The 19,907-nt window shown below is 47.8% G+C and overlaps 1 protein-coding gene across 3 annotated transcripts in view; it reads right to left on the bottom strand.

Moving 5' to 3' along the window:
- Positions 1–19,907, bottom strand: part of PAX5 (paired box 5) — a 124,135-nt gene that overhangs the window by 52,091 nt on the left and 52,137 nt on the right. For all 3 annotated transcript variants that reach the window (XM_064735607.1, XM_064735606.1, XM_064735608.1), the window contains exon 7: positions 3,876–4,005. In XM_064735607.1, the coding sequence (XP_064591677.1) occupies positions 3,876–4,005 (130 nt within the window). The remainder of the gene's footprint in view (positions 1–3,875; positions 4,006–19,907) is intronic.

Below are 19,907 nucleotides of genomic sequence, written 5' to 3'. Positions count from 1 at the left end.
TGAAGCTGTTACAAAATTGTTTATAATCTGGAATGTCAACACAGAAGTGAGATCGACCTCAAGGCAATAACAGCACCAAACACAAACCTAGGACATTTGCTGGACTTTTATCCAGTTAACCCTCACTTTTACAGTGGAAAACACACTACCTAGCCTTCTAAAATATGTTGCTCCCAAGGCTTTCAAGTTCATTCTCTGAGTTTGTTGACATACATCACAGGACAGCCTGTACGAAACAAGGAAGAGTGGAAACACTCAAAAAAAAAAAAAACTAATAAATTAAAAGCAATGCAACTTCCTGAATGTCAAGAGAAGACCAGAGGCAAGGCTGGCCATTCCTCCTCCAGTAAGGAGCAGTTCCCATTGAAAATGCCATCACAGATCTGTGAGGCTTAGGCTCTTCTGAACTGAGGGGAGCAAGGACAGGAGGTGGTTTGGGCGGGATTTCTCTGATGAATAAGGGCATTACCACTGAAGTGGGGCTGATGCAAAGCTGACCTTTCTCCAGAGATTGTTACCTTATTGATAGCCCATCATCCCCTGCCCATCCCAGCCACAGAACACTAAACCAGTAACTGGATTTTACCACAGCTTTGGTCAGGCCACAGACCACAAAAAAAGCTCTGAGAAGGCAGAATATGTGGTGTTTTTGTAGACATTTGGTGGACCTAGCACTTACAACCACTGTTGTGCACCATTTCCCAGCTGCTGATTTTCAGAGATACCTACCACAGATTAAGGTCCTATGGCAATATGCATCTTATGCTTACAAGGGAAATAGGGTCAATAAATGTGTGTCCTTTTCCAAATTCCCTGTCCCACAAAGGAAACAGGCTGGGTAAAGAGTTGTGACTGAAAAGATGACCTATATTACGGGAGAAGATAGAGGAATCTGTCCGGAACTAGAGTGGGAAATGTACCAGCAAGTGTACTGTAATGGACATGCCTTTCACATTACAAAGGGTAGCTTGCTAGGGAACCCTTCCTGCTCCTGACAGCCTGCACAGCCCTTTCAGCTCCTCGGGAAGCCTCAGAGCACACACTGTGACTCAGGCATACAACACGGGCCCAGACTGAGATGAGGATTTCTGGGTGCTTCCAGTGCATGACCTGCACAAAACAATTCCTATGGCTATTAGAAAGAGAATATGAAAGTATAGCAGATAGACAATTTCCTCCACAAACCAATCAAAAGGCATAGGCTTTAGAAGAGTCCTGATATGCTCATGTAAATCTACATTTTATGAATGCTGTTGATAGAAAACTCTACAGCACTTTCAAATTAAAGATATAAATACTCAGTGTCTTGAAAACTGTGTTCTGTTGTAGCTGTCACTCTGTCATGTTTAAGACTAAGGCAGGTTTTTTCTAGAACCTGCTGTTCATAAAGCCCACTCCATGTTTTTGAGGAGAACTAGCAAATTTAATACTTGGAACCTTTCCTCAAGTGTAGGTAACATCACAGGGAGAACCTCTGTGAAATCCATATTGAATTCTGCAGCATCACCTCTGTAATAGGTTTTACTCTAACAAATGTGATCAATCAGCTCTCAACACTCTAAGGAAATAGCAATGTGAGACATGTAAGAAGTGCTTAAACCAGGGTAAAGAAAGAACTACCAGCCAAAATAGCTTTTGGCTGAACCTCATGTTGGCCAGGTGTAACTCCTGGATGAGCAGTGCCTTAGAAGATGACAGAGGCTACAGTTAGGTCTCTCCAAAGCCTTGCTTTCTCCAGCCTGAACAGCCCCAGCTCTGCCAGCCTTTCCTCACAGCAGAGGTGTTCCAGCCCTGTGATCACACAGATGCCTGCTCTGGCCTGGCTGCAGCAGCTCCACGTCCTTCCTGTGCTGGGCCTGGGGGCCGGAGGCAGCTCTGCAGGTGGGGTCTCACCTGAGCGGGGCAGGGGGGCAGAATGCCCACGCTGGGGGCTCAGGCAGCACAGGGGGCTTCTGGCTCCCAGCACACATGGCCAGGGCAGGGACAGCTCTCACCCACCAGCACCCCAAGCCCTCCTACCAAGGCTGCTCTGAGTCTGTTTGTCCTCTGGCTGGATCAGTCCTGGGAATAGCCCCACCCCAGGTGCAGCATCATCATCTGCACCATCATCATTTTTAAACTTCATGAGATTCCCATGGGCCACTTCTAGGCATTTTCCAAGTCCCTCTTGGATGGCTCTGTCTTTCAGGGATGTCATGACACTCTCAGCCTGGTGTCACCTGCAAATCTGCTGAGGGTGCCCATGATCCCTCTGTCTGTGTCATTGATGAAGATATTAGATAATGCTGGTTCCAGCACAGACCCCTGATGGACATATAGATATATCTGTATCAATGCTATATCTCCTCACATCTTACAAGCCACACACCTCCAGAAGTCCCTCTTTCTGTCCATCCATCCATCCATCCATCCATCCATCATCCATCCATCCATCCATCCATCCATCCATCCATCCATCCATCCATCCATCCATCCATCCATCCATCATCCATCCATCCATCCATCCATCCATCCATCATCCATCCATCCATCCATCCATCCATCCATCCATCCATCCATCCATCCATCCATCCATCATCCATCCATCCATCCATCCATCCATCCATCCATCATCCATCCATCCATCCATCCATCCATCCATCCATCCATCCATCCATCCATCCATCCATCATCCATCCATCCATCCATCCATCCATCATCCATCCATCCATCCATCCATCCCATCCATCCATCCATCCATCCATCCATCCATCCATCCATCATCCATCCATCCATGCCTAGACACCTTTCTTATCCATGAGTCCAACACTCAAACCATCCATTCAGAACCAGACAGATATTGAAAGAACTCTCTCCCATCCCACTTCAAGCTACACATGTATTTCTTTCACTCTCTAATCTCTTCTGAATTCTCCTAAACGTTGTCAAAAAAAGTTGAAGACTGATACTTTACTGGATTAAAACCACTTTGTAACAACACTTGTTTTCAAAACTTCTCCTCTGCTGGATGAGATTTTAAGGCATTAAAGACATAGTAATACTTTATAAAAAACAGTATAATCTTCCACAGTAGCTACAAAATAAAGCATTACATCCAATCTTTGTCAAAACAGAGACTATCCAATGAAATTTGCACCAACTGGACACAGAAGTAACACACTGAGCTGACATTCCTATGAAACCCAGAGCCTTAAATTTTAAAAGCCCTCCTTTTTTCTGACTTGCACAGCTAATGTGGGATACAATTTAATAATTAGATTACCATTTGGACAATTCCCTCGCAAGCAATGGGGTCAATCCCAAATAAATAGGTGACCAAAGCATTTATCAGACCCTAGCTGTTCCTTAACTCTTGCTCTACACCTGCTGAATAAATGCACACGATTTGGCATTCCTTGAGCAAACAGCCTTTGGTTTTCATTTAAATGCTCAACTTTAGTGCACGGGTACACTTCAGAAATGGTATAAAATGAGCTTCCAAAATTCAGGCTAGTTTGAACTGTCATAAAAGCTCCATCCAGTCAAATATACCAGGTGCATTTATGAAAAAATAGCTCCAAAGCCCAAAAGCAGAGGCAAGCATTCTGCTTTTCAGTGATGCGGTGATATTCAAGATGTACTTTGGGGTGGAGGGGCACATCCTTTCCTGAACAAGAGGTATGGAGGCTCCATCTGTCAGCTACAAACATACACAAATGACTTACACAAGCCATTCAGCTCTCTTTCAACAAGAGCTCCTATGAAATCACATTCAAAAAGAGACTTTTTGAGCAAATTACTCCACATATGACACAATTCTTCCATAAAGGACCTCATCATGCAATATGAAGGTACAGACAATTCACACTACTTACCAGTGTTTGAAAATCATTTACCTGTGACAATAGGATAGGACTGAGGCCCAGGAACACTTGCTCCCAAATCTGCTGAAGTAGGGCTGGTTATATTGGCCTTCATGTCATCCAATCCACCAGCTAGTGAGGCCATGGCTGAGTATTCTGTTGCCTGGAAAAAGAAACAAAAGACATTTTAGTTTAAATAAATTCACTAATCAAGAGCTTTTATTTGCCTGTGCCAACAGAAAGTAGATGCAATACAGAACTCAAAAATCCTTTGTTCAGCCAGTGTTAAAGGCACTGCCCATTTACACTGGGCTTTTCAACATTCAAACTGTTCAATAAGCAGGTCTGTGCTTATCACCAGTGTTCTCAGAGAACACAAAAATAGGTTTTCTTTATAAAACCAAAGACAAACTCATTAATATGTAACAAGGCATTCCTGAAAGAGGAAAATTTGTAGATTACCTGCCAAGTACAAGCTACTTTCTTGTTAGGAAAATGGTCATGCCTCTTAACCTTCACACTCTCCACATTTCAGTGCTGGCACTTGAGGGGACATGCACTAATGAGAAGGTGGGAACAGGTTTCCCATTCCCCTTTTCTTAGGAATGTTGCATTTCTTCATCATTACAGGAAAAAGGTATGTATATACAGAGAATTTGCTTAATGGATGCATTTGTAGATAACTGTTTCTAAATCCAAGTTATTTTTAAATAAAGCACCTGACTGTAGTAAGAACACTGTGTCATTTCCAAATAATTTCCTAATCTCATTGCCTGAAAGAGGCTTTTGTAAGTAAGCACAGATCTCAGAAATCAGTGTTTGTGTCCTATAACCCTGTTTAAGTCTCCATTGCTACAGCACTCTATAGCCATTGAGGCCAATGCAGGTATCTAAAGGATGTATATGCATATGGCACAAAGCTTATCTTCATTTGCCCTTTTTCAATGATTTCTTATTGTCAGGATCATTCCCACAAATCCGTGAAGTTTTCTTTCAAAGCTCTCTGTTCCCTGCTATCTGCCCTTTAAGTTTTAGTCCCTCATTTGTGAGACAGCAGTCATGCCCATATCAACTGGAGATTGACTTCAAATAAAGAACTACAGTGGGAACAGGTAAACTGAAGAGCAGCCACTGTGATGCCAGTCTCTAACGAATTCCTGAAGATTAAGTCAATGCAGAAGCCGTGCAGAGGTGAAGAAATGCAGATGAACCCAGGATCACATGGGGGTTTTTGGGTAACCAAAACAAAACTCAGAAAAACACAGAATCCCAGACTGTTTTGGACTGGAAGGTACCTTAAAGACCAACTTATTATATATGCCCTCTACCATGCAGGGACACTTTCCACTAGACCAGGCTGTTCAAGGCCCCATCCAACCAGGCCTTGTACAGCTCCAGGGATGTGACATCAAAATAAGTTAATTTTTTTTTTCTTAAGGAAACAAAAGCTGATCTGAGTGAATACATCCTCCTCCTTCCGCAAGTTTCTCTGACAACCCAGCACATAATCTGGTACTTGCCACTAACTCAGTACTTTAGCCAGGAATACACGCTGGTATCTCTGTAGCTCAGGTCTCACTCAAACAGAAGGTAATTTACATGGATAATCTTGTATTAACAGTTCTGTGTAATAAACATGTTTTTTCTGCAGACACCATGTGCATGAGTTAGGAGTACAGCCTGTCACATTGAAGGATCCCCCATACAAACCTCTTGCAGATGAGCAAGCTAAATACATTTTACCAGGGACTAGCTGCTGGCCACCCTTGTCCTGCACCCAGTCCATGCATCAGAGTCCTTTGACTTGTCTCCTAGGATCCCACATAAGCTTTGCATTAAAGTTGCATTGTTCCTCAGTTCTTTCAGCTCACGCTTCCTCCAACACCCTCTGTGGCCTCACTTTTGCCTTGCCATCACTCACCTAGGCCGTTCTGCCTGCCACCACTGCTCCGAAGACTCTCACACCTCTGACTCACTCCCACTTGTGCTCCTGGGAGAGGACAGCCCTGGGAACCTCCCTCCTCTGCAGAGGGTGCTGATAATGGTGCCAGCCTTCCTTCTCCCTGGAAGTGTAATCAAAGCTCCTTCTTCTCATTCAACATGCCACTTTAATGCATTTCTCAGCCTTCCCACACCATTCCATGTTTTCCTGAGCCTCCAGCCCCACCTCTCCCCTATGCAGGGTACATGCACATATGGAGGCACTGCTAGATTTTTTTCTTTCCCCAAAACCCTAATCTGGCAAAACATCACAGAAACAATAGCCCTGCAGAGACATCCCAAGCAGCTGGGGATGCACAAGCACGGATGGGCTGGCAGCACAGCAGAGGAAAAACCTGTCCTTGTGTGCTGCTGTTTGGAATTTCTGGTACCTCTAGAAGAGCACACACAAATCCCTGGGGAGGGATACCTGAATTCACCCATGTTGCTCTATGAAGACTAGAAAATCTCTTTGGATCCTCTCATGAGGAAGATCCACCCCTTCCAACAGGCAGAGAGTGAATGTGGTTTCCCAATTACAGCGTGAGAGCTGCACACATGTAGTTTGGGAGGAAGCACCTAGCTGGAATGGGACCCTTGCCACGGGTCACGTAAGGGGACTGGGGAAGGAGGTGCACATCCAAACTACAAACCCAACTGGAACTAGCCTAAGCCCTCAACTGCAATTCTCAGACACAGGAATACAGAACTCCAAAGCTTGCTTCCCTTCAGGAGTCCAAGGAACTGACCTGGGAGAAATGGGACCAGAGCTGGGACTTTTAACCCGGAAAGACTGGAAGCACCATGCAAATGAGCCATGAGCAGCCCTCTGACTTTGGAGAAAGTGACCATTTCTAGTGTCAACCAAGCAGCAACCAGACTGTGGCACAGGTAGCCTGTGCTCTTCCACGTCACTGCACCACAGTGAGTTGGTGCAATATACAGGGGCACAGTCCCAAACCATGGAACATCTGCAGGAGGGACTGGAAGCATTATGGTTGCTCAGCATAGTGTGGATGGAGAGCCCACAGACAAGCAGCACTGTGGTAGGAAGGAGCTGAAGATGTGCAAAATGGAGATTTGGGGTCCTTCCCTGCTTTTGGTCCCAATAACTTCCTGCAGATGGGAGCTGCAGGAAGTCTTTTGCCATGTCTTTTGCCATGGCCCGGCAACTTTTCCCAGAGGTAAGAATAGCGGGATTGTAAAGGATTTTCTGATTTTAGGGGATTTCACAACCACTTTGCTGTGCCCAGTTCCCTTCTTGGAACGACCATCAGTTAACAGCCACAAGGAGCACGCACTGACCACTGCTTCCAGCACTGAGGCAGAAGTGCAGGATGAAGGGCAGCCCTTCTGACTGCTGACTCCCCTCTCATCATGCATTCCCAGTGGAGGAGCAACCCCATCACATCAGATCCACCTCTGCAGTTATAGTTTGCACCACAAAGCTGCGGGGTCAGGGCCAGCACTGGGCTGGCAGAGCGGCAGTGACCAGCACTGGTCAGTGGGCAGAAAAGGAACCAGTGCTGCCAACAGCAAGGTACTGCAAGAGGTGATGGCCAGCAGAGGCATCTTCTGGCCCTCAAGGAGGGGGGCACCAGGAGTGCAGAGCAGAGAAGCCTTCACCCTAAAACCACATTATGGGTACTGTCCACAGCTCTCCTCCCTCCCATGGAGGGACCAGGACCCTCTAAAACCACCTGAAAAAGCTAAAACCTCTCTTACACTGTGGAGTCACAGTGTTTGGTGTTGAACCACTCATGAGGGGCACAGTGGTGACCCCTCTTCCCATTCCTCCCAGGCAGATCTCTTCCCTTCAGGCATCCCATCTGGAGAGGAGAGGAAACCCCAGGGGAAGGCAGCACTCATGGAGCAGCCCCTCACCCCACGGCCTCACTGAGACCCCTCTGCTGAACCCTTCTGCTGACCCTTTCCAAGAGCTTCTCCAGCTAATTGGGGTGGGAGCAGCAGAAGGGATATCTGAGTTGGCTCCTGCACTAGTGTGCTCTCACTGCTGCTGTTGAGAAACAGCCTGGAATGACCATCATGGCCAGGGGTCCCTCCTTGCGCAGCCAGGAAGCCTGACCTTCTGCTTGGTAGGTGAAAAAGCAAGAGACGGGTGTTCATTACCCTAGAAATTACCTGAAAAATGACTGCCTGCGGTTGTACCACGCACTGTCTCATCAGCATGGAGCACCACTGCCATAGCATGGAGGAGAGAAAACACAGACATGTGAAACGAGGTTTATATAAAAGAGAGACTGAGAAGGACAAACTGAAAGGAGGGGCAAGACCAGATCTTGTATGTTCCCCTGCCCTATCCGACTGTGCTCTGGCTCAGCTCTGGCGGACAGAGCTGGGGGAGTGGCTGCAGTGGTGAGGAGAGGAGTAATCTCTGCGTGCCTATCAGCAGCAGCACAAGCTCTCTTGCAGCAGCAGGGTCTGCACAGTCCCCCCCCATTAGATGCCTCTGCAAAGTGCAAACAGGAAGGTTTCTGCTCTAAGGAAAGTTTTGAATCTACCTCCGTTACAAAAGCATTATTTCTAACTGTTAATCCCTTGGAGTGATGATTGTGATAGGCAAATGGTAAGAGAAAGGGTGCAGGAGAGTTTCATAACTGTTTTCAAACCTGCTACACTACAGTAAAGCAGAGAGGCAGATCACAACCAGCCTCACCCTCCACTTTTTCTGGTGAAGACGAATGAGTGTAACACATCGAAAAGTCAACTTACCCTCTGTGTACAAAAACTGTTTCTTTGATATTAACCTGGGATTTTATCCTAAAGTGTCAGGAAAAGATGGACACACAGCAGGGAACGAGGCCACTCCCTGAAACAGCCTGGCCTTTAGGTACCACTGGGGGAATCTCAGAGGCTGGAATGAGCCCCGCAGCAGTGCTGCAACCCACAAGGTGTGAGACAAATGCATCCTATTTTCGCCTCATCCCTTTGGTGGGGCACACATCTCACAATGCTGCTGAAGAGACTGCACCAAGCAAAGACAGAGAAGAGCTGTCTGCTGCACGGGGCAAATGGCCATTAAAATGAGCCAGTTGGGGTCCACTGGGACTTGCACATGTTGCTTTTTTGCGTCTGCTATATACTCCAAATCAGAACACCAGGCAGGCATGAAATAATACCTTCTGTGTTCCCCTGCCCCTGGCACAGCTGCCCCCAGGCCCACGGTGCTGCCCAGGATGCAGCAGCAGCAACAGCAGCAGCTCAACAGGAGCTGAGACCATCAGTGCAAGGTGCCAGCCTGGGGTTTCAGGGCTTAGTCTGCCTCCTCACTGACCGTGTCTCTGCCTCCTTCCTGATAGAGGTGGTGCATCAAGAGCCTTCATTGCCAAAGAAAACCCTGAGGTCCCTGAAAGGCACAATGTAGTCCCCCAAATCACATCCACCACACTCCCTGGTCATCCCTGATGGCAGCAGCAAGCCAGACCTCACAAGTATTTCCAAGTTACCACATCTTAATATTTTAAAATTAATTAATAAATAGAGGCAAAAGTGGCACATGCCAGGCAGGCTGTCCACAGAAACCCACACAGCAGCCTGAAAGGGAAGAAAGGGAAAAAGGAAAAAAAAGGGGAAAAATTTGTAATGTTAGATATGGTTCGAAGAGTTTAATCCAAAGCAGCTGTAATTAATCTCCCCAGGCTTTCAGAAACCCAGCAGTGCTTCCAGCTGCAGGCACCACTGCTGCTCTGCCTGGAATTTCATGGGGATGGAAAATCCAGCCTAATGCCCTCCTACTCAGCCACCCAAGATATGGGTGGGAAAGGCTACTGGAAACCTATACATCAAAGTCTCACCACTGCTGCCTTCCAACCACCACCCCATTTGATAATTTACATTGTATTCCCTGTACTGAGCACTGCTGACACCAAACCCAATCCTACTTTGGAACAAATGTTATTTACATGTCTAACTGAGACCAAACCACAGTTCCTCTTTGTTTTCAGCCACATTGAGCTCATTGCTGTCTCACAGAACATGGAAGTTTGATTTTAACCTTTTTCCCTAAGTTTAAACAGGGTATTTCTGAACCTTCTTTTCACAATACATATATGTTTATAAAAAGTTAACAGCTGTGCTTCATTTTAGCCCAAATCCAATTAGGATTGTACACATCCCCAGACATTCCTTTGAAGGCAGTGAGAATTAGCTTGTGCACCCTGCCATGAACACATTTACCCTCATACTTCAAAATAACTGACCTGTTTTTGACCCAATCTTCACATTATCTGCATAAGGGAAACGATATAATACATTTTACATTTCCACAGTACAATTCATAAGTGGGTGCAGATATTCTCAGATTTTCCAAAGGGACACCCAAATCCAATCTAAATGCCAAGAATTTACCTGTTGTTTTTCTTTTATACATATAAATAGCTGCATTTCCATTCACTCTTTGTTTCTCATTTTCATTTTGTTCTAATATCTGCATGTAAATGTCTGAAAATAGCATCTGTAATTGAAGATTATGAAGTATAGCCAGCTCCTGACAGGCTGCTAAGGAAGATGGATTATCCTCATTTTTCTGTAAATTTTGTCAATTTTGGAATTCATAAGCTATCAACACTGATCAAAATGTGACTGCACAGCTGTGTCAGAGCGGACAGCGCAGCACCAGCGCAGCTCCGAGGACAGCTCTCCCCAGCCACTCAGCCAGGGGCACACTCTGCAGGAATCCTTCCCAGCTGCCTGCACTATCTACATCCCAATCACTCGGCCCCCTCCACCCCTGGAAAAAAAAAAAAAATCAAATAAATAAGTAAATTGAAAGTACGCAAATTCTCTGGTGCGCCAATTCAGATCACAAAGCACAATTTATTGCATGTTCTCTCTTTTTATTTATCCCTAAGTAGTAAACACGATTTCCATTCAGGGGGTTCGTTATGTTCCACTCCTACCAGACAATCACAGCACACTTGAGGCAATTGTTTAGCCTCTTCCTCTCAATTTTCCCATTACTGGGAGTAAGTACTGTTGGGACTCTTTAATAGCCCGACTGCAGCCCATATCAATAACAGATGAGGTTTAATCGTCCAACACAAAAATTATTTAGGCTCAGTAAGGACATTCAATGTCATTTGCATAATGGCATTTCTATCCTGAGCACCTAACCCATCGTGCATAAACAAGACCCTGGGACCATAAATAATAATAAATCATGACGTCCATGCTCCTCTTGCTATAATAGGAGCCTCTCCATGTAGAAATTATTTCAGCAGGAAACGGGCACTATAATTTTAAAGACATGTGGCACTGCACAGGCCAGTAAATCACACCCATGCGCACAGTCACGCACACACACGTGCCAGTGAGGCTGCCCACAGTGAACAGCAAAACCCCGTGGAGCAGCAGCACACACAACACTGCCCGTGCTGGCTGCTGGATATGTTTTTAATATTGTTTCTTAGTCAGAGGTAGCAGGCTGAACAAAAGCAATGCCTGAGCAGTGTGTGCAGTGCCTGGGCATGTGCTCGATGGACCTGTCAGTCTGCCAAATCCCTGCTGGGCAATCCCTCATGCCTGCCGTCCTTGGATCTCTGGGAAAGAGATGGGAAGAGAGCTCCGACCCGCAGATGCCTCTGTGGGTGTTTTCCAAGCAAGCCCTCCATGGGCCATTGCAGTCCCCAATGCCCAGCAGGCCAGAAACGCCCAGTGGACTCTCTCAGAATCATTGAGGATTAGAGGAAACACCCTCTAAGATCATTGAGTCCCACTGCTAACACTGCCAACGCTGCCACTGAACTATGTCCTCAAGAGCCATAAACTTCCTTTGTTTCCAAAATGAAACCCACGTAAGGCCAGCACAAGAGTGGTAAATGTACACAATGAGCTGAGGTGGCTTTACAGATCTCAGCCTCGCCTCACCACTAACAAGCACCTGGATGAACAGAAACAGCAACACCACCACAGTGCCAAAGCCAACCTCTGTTTCTACCAGGATTTGCTAGTTTCAACATCACATATTTACTCTCAACAACTCCAGCACCTCTCTGTATAACACCAAAAATTGCTGAGTCTCCTGCAGGACACAAAATGATAGGACGACTCACCCAAGCCTCCACCCACCCTCATCAGCACTGCCCAATCCTGCATAGGCCCTTCATTTCTGTCTCCATGCCAGAGCCTCCCAGTTCAGTTTCTGCTGAGAAAAGCAGAAACTCCAGATTTTGTAGAAGCCTGCTCCCAGTTTCAGAGTTGCAACACCAGTGCCTGCAACTGCCCCAACCCCCTCCAATTTCTTCCCTCCAGTCCTCCTCTCTCCAGCCTTCCTCTTCCTCCCTCAGCTACCCTCTCCTGCTTTCCCTGTAAACTTACATGGGGCATTTCTCTTCTTCCCCTGTTTCCTGCCCTCTCCTCAGCACCTGCCCTTTCCCTGCACCTGTTCTCACCCCAGCACCAACTGAACTTTCTCAGCAGCCTCCACCATCCTACGTGCAATGCTAAAAAGCAGGCACCCAATCAAGAGGTGAGACGCACAACTGAAATAAGTGTAGAACAACCTACCCTGGTGGAAAAGCAGTTTACTTTTTGTAAACCCAGCACAAAATTCAGGCTTTTATGCTGCTAGTTGCTACAAGATATTGTGAAAAAAATGCTGTTTCTCAGGACGGGAACTGGACACTTTCCCTCTCAATACTAACATTTTCCGCCAGAGGAGAAAGGAAAAGGTACAATCCTCGATCATGGTGGTCCCTCTACTTCCACTGAAGCACTAAGCATGACTGTGCAGAAAAGAAAACAGAACCCTCAGCACAGTGAATTATTTCCTCATGGAGAAATATGAATCAGAAATGTGAATGCCCTCTGAGAATGCATGAGGCTGGCACCAATATTGCCAGACCTTCAATCCATCACGCTGATGGCTCTTGACACTTCTTGAGAAGCCTTGTGCAAATTTTCAAGAACACTTGGTATTTGTGTAATGCTTTCACATGAACTACCCAAGTGTGTTTCACAACTGCCATGTGAGAATCCTGTTATAGCATTTTCTGTTTTCCCCCATAGTTTTCCAAATCTTTCCTTTCATTTCTTCACTTTCACCTGAACTAGAATAGTAAAGGACCACAGTATTGCAGGCCAGTTTTCAGTACAGTGTGTTTATGGAAAAGACAGAAATCTGAAAGATCTTTTCCAATCTGCATGATTGTGTGGTTCTGTGCCTGGGGAGGTAGGAAATATAGGAAAAAGTAGCATATTAGGGAAAAAAATATTACAGAAAGGTTTATAAGCCATTGGAACAGGCTGCCCAGGCAAGTAGTGGTGTCACTATCTCTGGAAGTGCTCAAAAGCATGTGGGTATGGGTGAGGACAGGGTTCAGTGATGAATATGGTGGTGCCACTGGGCTGACAGATGCATTTGATCCTAAAGGTCTTTTCTAACCTTAACAAGTCTGTGATCCTATAAGTGCAAATGTTGTTTTCAGAAGCCTTATGCATCACTTTCTGATTACATGTCCTTGAAGGCATGGGATTAGAAAGGCAGCAGGAACTGAACAAACCAGGCACTGACAGCAGGCAAAGTGACTGGCTTGGATATCTTAACCAGTGTTTTGTCCTGAAAACAAATATTTTTTTAAATATTTTTTTTAATATATATATTTTCAAAATTTCCTCTCCAGTCACAAGAACCAGAAAAGAACCACTTGAAAACACACAAAAACACAGACACAGGAGCTGTGCAGTCAACAAAATCTCCCACTGTTACCGAGCCTCACAGTTTGACAATGCCTGAAAGCCATTCATCAGGTACATAATCTGATGACAATCTCTCGTGTAACATAATTTAATTCATTACTTAGTCCTGTGTTGCAATTATTTGGAGAGGTCCTAACAAGCAGTGAAATACTCCAAGCCTAATAGAGCATCTGACAAGTGCAGTCCTTATGCCTGGCTCCCCTCCATAACTCCTATTCCAGGAATGCACTCCTCACCTCCAGGACTTTGCTCTCCCTCAGCCCTTTGTGACTGACTTGTCTGGACTGACATGGACCTGAGGTCAGCCCTGAGCCTGAAGGGGATTTTGCAGGAGAAACCCTTGTCTCTCCCATGTTGCCCTGATTTCACTCCATTTTCAGGGTGAGAGGAGCAGAGCTGAAATCATGCCCCTACATGTTAATCTACTCTCTTAGTGCAGAAGCTCTCTCCTTTCAGGTTTTGGGTTTGGGGGTTGTTTATTTGTTTGTCTGTTTGTTTTTTGTTTGGGAAAATCTGCTGCAAAACACCAAATCTAAGCAGCCACTATTCATATGAGCAGAGAGGAATTTTGAATCAGTCCCTTTTGTCTGGAACTGGCTTAGCTCTGCAGCTGCTTTTTGTCATCATTCAGACACTGGTGTAGGTTGCTTTGTTCAACCCCATACTAAAAGAAAGGCAACCCAAAACTATGGCACTCTTGTGAAAACCCAGCCTCTGCACTGAGCAAGTTTCTCAGACTCCTTGGCACTGCATGCCAAACAATTCTCCATCTCATCCTATACCCTGCTGCTCTTCCTCTAACCACAGTTTTCATTGCAGCCACACCAAAGTTTTCCTTAAACACATAATAACAACTGGAATTAACACAGTGGGTGAGCAGAAAGGGAGCGCTACCACCCTTTGAGATCCCTCAAAACTCACAGAGTTGTCCTTCCTTCCTTATGAGGCTAACATAAACATGGAGAGGTTGGTCCATTTTGACATAACTGGCCAACTAGTGCTGTTACATGGCATTGCCTGAGATTGGTGAAGGACCTTGTTTATCTCTCTGAACTAAAAAAGAAAAAAGGTATTTATTGCGAAACACATAATAAACAAAGAGATGCAATTGCTCAACGCCAGTTCCCAAATTTCATACCAATGTGAACACTTCTATCAAGATAATAAGTGGGGAAAGCTTTTTTATAGATTTCCTACCTCTCTATCACACTTAGAAGACACAGAAAATCTTCTGGAGGAGATCACCTGCCACCTGCTGCCTTTGCAAGATGTTGTGTTCTATGCAGTCACTAAGCTCTGACTGTAAAACTGGTGGAAGGTGCTGAGATGAAACTTTGCGTCTGGAATAACATCCCCTTCCAGCATCACCCAACAAGAACAGTGCTGTGGCTGCAATTTCCAAACATTTTTTCGAGGTGTTGGGGGTTAGGATTTTTTCCTTTTGTTTCTTTCATGGAATCTTACCCCAACTGTTGCTAAGAGAGAATAACGAGTGGTATTTAAGAAACAAAAGAAATGGCCAAGGTGGGAGAGAGTGCGGCCGGCTACTTTCTTACCTGGGGTGGGGGGGATGTTTGTCTTAGGAGGGCAGAAATGTGAGATTTTGGCAGGGGGCTGGGGACTGGGCTCAGCCCCTCTCACTCTCAGCACTGGAGGGGAGACAGGCCCTGCTTGCTGTGGGGAGAACTCACGCTCGCACGGGGCTCCATCTCCTGCTGCCTTCTCCTACCGTGAGGGAAGCGCTGCTCGAAAGAACAGCCATTGCACTGGGACATCATTGACACCCAACCTCACTAAAGAACAGACCCTCACCACCCACTTAGCGCCTCAGGGGAAACCCAGGGACCCTGAGGCCTCCAAGGAGCCTCTCCCTGACCTCTTTGGGAGCGCAGCTGCAGCAGCCCAGCCCCGCTCCAGGTTTCTCACTACAGTGTAACCCAGCACCTGATACATTTCATTTGCTACTCTGGAGTGAGCTCTTCCATACCGTCCCACCAGCTGCTACGAGGTTCTGCTGCACTCCCTCCCTCTATCTCTATCCAGCCTGTCCGCCATTACCCCATGAGGGAGAGGCGGCCGAGCTGGCGCCACAGCGCCCCCTGCAGGCGCGGGGGAATCACGGCGCCCCCTGCCGGCCGGGAGCCACCGGCGCCCCTGCTGGCCGTGCCCGGAACTGCACCGGGGGGGAAAGGGCCGAGAGAGGCGGAAACTGGGAATGAGAATGGGAATGGGACTGGGACTGGGAATGGAAATGGGACTGGAATGGGAATGGGACTGGGAATGGGAATGGGAATGGGAATGGGAATGGGAATGGGACTGGGACTGGGACTGGGAATGGGAATGGGAATGGGAATGGGACTGGGAATGGGAATGGGAATGGGAATGGGAATGGGAATGGGACTGGGAATGGGAATGGGAATGGGAATGGGAATGGGACTGGGACTGGGACTGGGACTGGGACTGGGAATGGGACTGGGACTGGGAATGGGAATGGGAATGGGAATGGGAATGGGAATGGGACTGGAAATGGGAATGGGAATGGGAATGGGAATGGGACTGGGACTGGGACTGGGAATGGGACTGGGAATGGGAATGGGAATGGGAATGGGACTGGGAATGGGACTGGGAATGGGATTGGGAATGGGAATGGGAATGGGAATGGGAATGGGACTGGGAATGGGACTGGGAATGGGAATGGGAATGGGAATGGGACTGGGAATGGGAATGGGACTGGGAATGGGAATGGGAATGGGACTGGGAATGGGACTGGGACTGGGACTGGGAATGGGAATGGGACTGGGACTGGGAATGGGAATGGGACTGGGAATGGGAATGGGAATGGGAATGGGAATGGGACTGGGAATGGGACTGGGAATGGGACTGGGAATGGGAATGGGAATGGGACTGGGAATGGGACTGGGACTGGGACTGGGAATGGGAATGGGACTGGGAATGGGACTGGGACTGGGAATGGGAATGGGAATGGGAATGAGAATGGGACTGGGAATGGGAATGGGAATGGGAATGGGAATGGGACTAGGAATGGGACTGGGACTGGGAATGGGAATGGGAATGGGAATGGGACTGGGAATGGGAATGGAAATGGGACTGGGAATGGGACTGGGACTGGGAATGGGACTGGGAATGGGACTGGGAATGGGAATGGGAATGGGAATGGGAATGGGACTGGGAATGGGACTGGGACTGGACTGGGACTGGGAATGGGACTGGGAATGGGAATGGGAATGGGACTGGGACTGGGACTGGGACTGGGACTGGGAATGGGAATGAGACTGGGAATGGGAATGAGACTGGGAATGGGACTGGGACTGGGACTGGGACTGAAACTGGGAATGGGAATGGGAATGGGAATGGGAATGGGAATGGGACTGGGAATGGGACTGGGAATGGGAATGGGAATGGGACTGGGACTGGGAATGGGACTGGGACTGGGAATGGGAATGGGAATGGGAATGGGACTGGGACTGGGACTGGGAATGGGAATGGGAATGGGAATGGCAATGGGACTGGGAGTGGGACTGGGAATGGGAACAGGAATGGGACTGGGACTGGGACTGGGAGTGGGACTGGGAATGGGAATGGGAATGGGAATGGGAATGGGACTGGGAATGGGACTGGGACTGGGAATGGGAATGGGACTGGGAATGGGACTGGGACTGGGACTGGGACTGGGATTGGGAATGAGACTGGGACTGGGAATGGGAATGGGAATGGGAATGGGACTGGGACGGGGACTGGGACTGGGAATGGGACTGGGACTGGGACTGGGTCTGAGGTTCTGTGTCAGTGGGTCTGACGTTTTGGCTGGAACTGGGTGTCTGGTTCTTTTCATTATTGTTGCCAGGGTTGTTTGTTCACTTTGTTATACACATACATAGAACTGCTTTGCCTTGTTATACACATAAAAAAACTGCTATTCCTTTTCTCATATCTTTGTCTGAAACACCCTTAATTTCAAAGTTCTAACACTTTGGAGGGAAGGAGGTAATATTATTTCTATTCTGAAGGAGGTTTCTGCCTTCCTTGCAAACACCTGTATTTCAAACCAAGACACCAGGCTCTCAGGGAAAAAGCTCTCCTCCTGAGCAGCATCCTCATCCCTGAGGAGCTTCCAGAGCAGGGGAGAGCTGGTGTTCCTTTGGCAGCTGCTGACCATGTCACATGCCACCCACATTCCCTCTGCACAATGTGGGAGCCTGCCAGGGGCAGAAGACATCCCTCCAATTAATGCAGAGCAAAGAGAAAAGACACAAGGACAAAGGAGATGTGGGAGCACAAGCCACAGCAAGGCTGGCCTTTCCTTTAACTTACGATTTTGTATTTTTACATATAGTCATATTTGAGAGCAGTCAGAAGAAAAAAGGGCAAGGTAATAACCAGGAATACAATGCAATTCTCAAAGGAGCTGTCTATCTTGGTATTTTGGGATTCCTCCTCTTTGATGGGTCAAAGGGAGGAGGAGGTGACAAGGACTCCCCTGTGTAAGAAAAGAACTCAAACTTGGCAACCCTGGGGACAGAGGCAGTCCCCAGACAAAGCCATGTAAGCTGGGGGATGTAGCCCAGCAACCCCATTGCTCACACTAGGAGAGAAGCATCATTTGCATCAGCTCCAGGCACCACTGAGGCTTTCCTAACACCTAACAGGAACTTTGAGAGATCCCTGAAAAGTGCCTGCTGTTACTCTTCCCCAGCTGACTGCCACCACAGCAGGGTGTGTGCAATGAAACCCCAGCTCTCTTCTCTTCCAGAGCTTCTCTCCAGCATGGTCATGCTCCCAAGGCATTGCAGACAGCAGGAAATGCTCCCTGTCACATTCTGGAAAGGTCTGCAGGAGAAATGCCACCTGCCCTTCTTCCCACCTCTCCTGCTCACTCCCAGACCAGCCATTCCAATTGCAGACCCCCTCGACATCCTCAGCTGCCCCGAAAGCGGCAGGGCTGCTTTTAACAAGGATCATGTCGATGCAGGAAGACGTTTGCTGGGTACACGGCTCCTGTCATGCTCCTTCCCCAGAAAACTCTGCCTCCACAGCCCTACTGTCACGCAGAATACACACAGGTGTCATACAACGGAATCTGCTGTGACTGTCACCGCCCAACACAGCCTGACATAACAAGGTGGCACATGCACAGAAATCCTGGCGGTCTTCAGCAGCTCATGCACAAAAAAATGCTCACAAGGAAGGGAAAAGGAGTGGGTGTGCAAAGAGGAGGGACTGGCCAAAGGAGCTGTGCTTTCTGCTGCTATTTTAGAAGAAAAGCCTTTTTACTCACTCACTCAAAAAAAAAAAAAAAAAAAAAAAAAAGAAGTTGATTTTAGTAGTAAGAAACACTATGGCAGGCTTCTTTCTCCTTTTTCAATGTAAACCAGAGCAGAGCCAAAGAAGGTGGTGCACCCCTCTGTGGGGGCCTGAATATATGTTGTATTGTAAGACCTGTGTGGGTCTGAGTTGCTCCAAACGAGCTGCAGCTGCAGGGTCCTTAGCTGGGCAGCAGCTGTAGCTCGTGAAGGTAACTGAGATAAATAGGGGTGGGTCAAGAGCTCAGGAGGAGCCCCTGAGAAGGCAGGAAGGACTGTGCTGCAGAGAATGGAGAAGAGCCCCAGCAGAGAGGCAAGAACAACACTGCAGCGAAGATTACAACACCCCTCTGCATCCCCAGCAGTGCAATGAAGGGACATAGGGCTCAGAGAAGACACTGTCCTGAGGAGCCTTCAGCCTCCACAGCAGCACAGGGGTTGCATGGAAGCATCTGAGACAGACGGTGGAGCTCTGTCAGACACTTTTGCAGAATAACTCGACGATGCTGAGCTGGAGACAGCAGCTGACAGCATAGTCCTCAGGCTCAAAGCGCTTTGTGCATGGAGCAGCTCTAGGAAAACACCTCCTGCAAGGAGATGGGGGTCGGTGCCGCTGTCATCTTCCTGAGGTTGCTGCAGTGTCACAGTGAAGCATTCCGTTTAGCAGCTCAGTACTGGCCCTCTCCTCTTTTACCTGTTTTTACTGTTATTGAAAGGTTCCACTGGACAAGAAAAGCTATTGCCAGCCTGAGATTTCCTTCTGAGCAGCCTTCAAAGGGCGCAGCTGGCAGGCAGAGAGGGCTGCGGTAGGTGCGGGCGCACTCCCACAGCACACCCGTGCGTTACCCGGCGGGAGCGGCTCAAGCAGCAAAGCCCAGCAGCGCCCAGGGACTCCGCGACGGCAGCAGGGGGCCCGTCCTGCGGGCCAGCAGGAGCACGGCGCTGTCCCCACATGTCCCCAGGGTCACCGTGCCGGCGCTCCCAGCTGCTGTCCCCGCGCCCTCCTGCCCGCCTGCGCCCCACGCCCTTTCCATTCGGGAGAGCTATT

This window comes from Zonotrichia leucophrys, chromosome Z (assembly GCF_028769735.1).
Source record: "Zonotrichia leucophrys gambelii isolate GWCS_2022_RI chromosome Z, RI_Zleu_2.0, whole genome shotgun sequence".
Classification (NCBI taxonomy): Eukaryota; Metazoa; Chordata; class Aves; order Passeriformes; family Passerellidae; genus Zonotrichia; species Zonotrichia leucophrys.
This window is presented reverse-complemented; position numbering and strand designations above follow the sequence as displayed.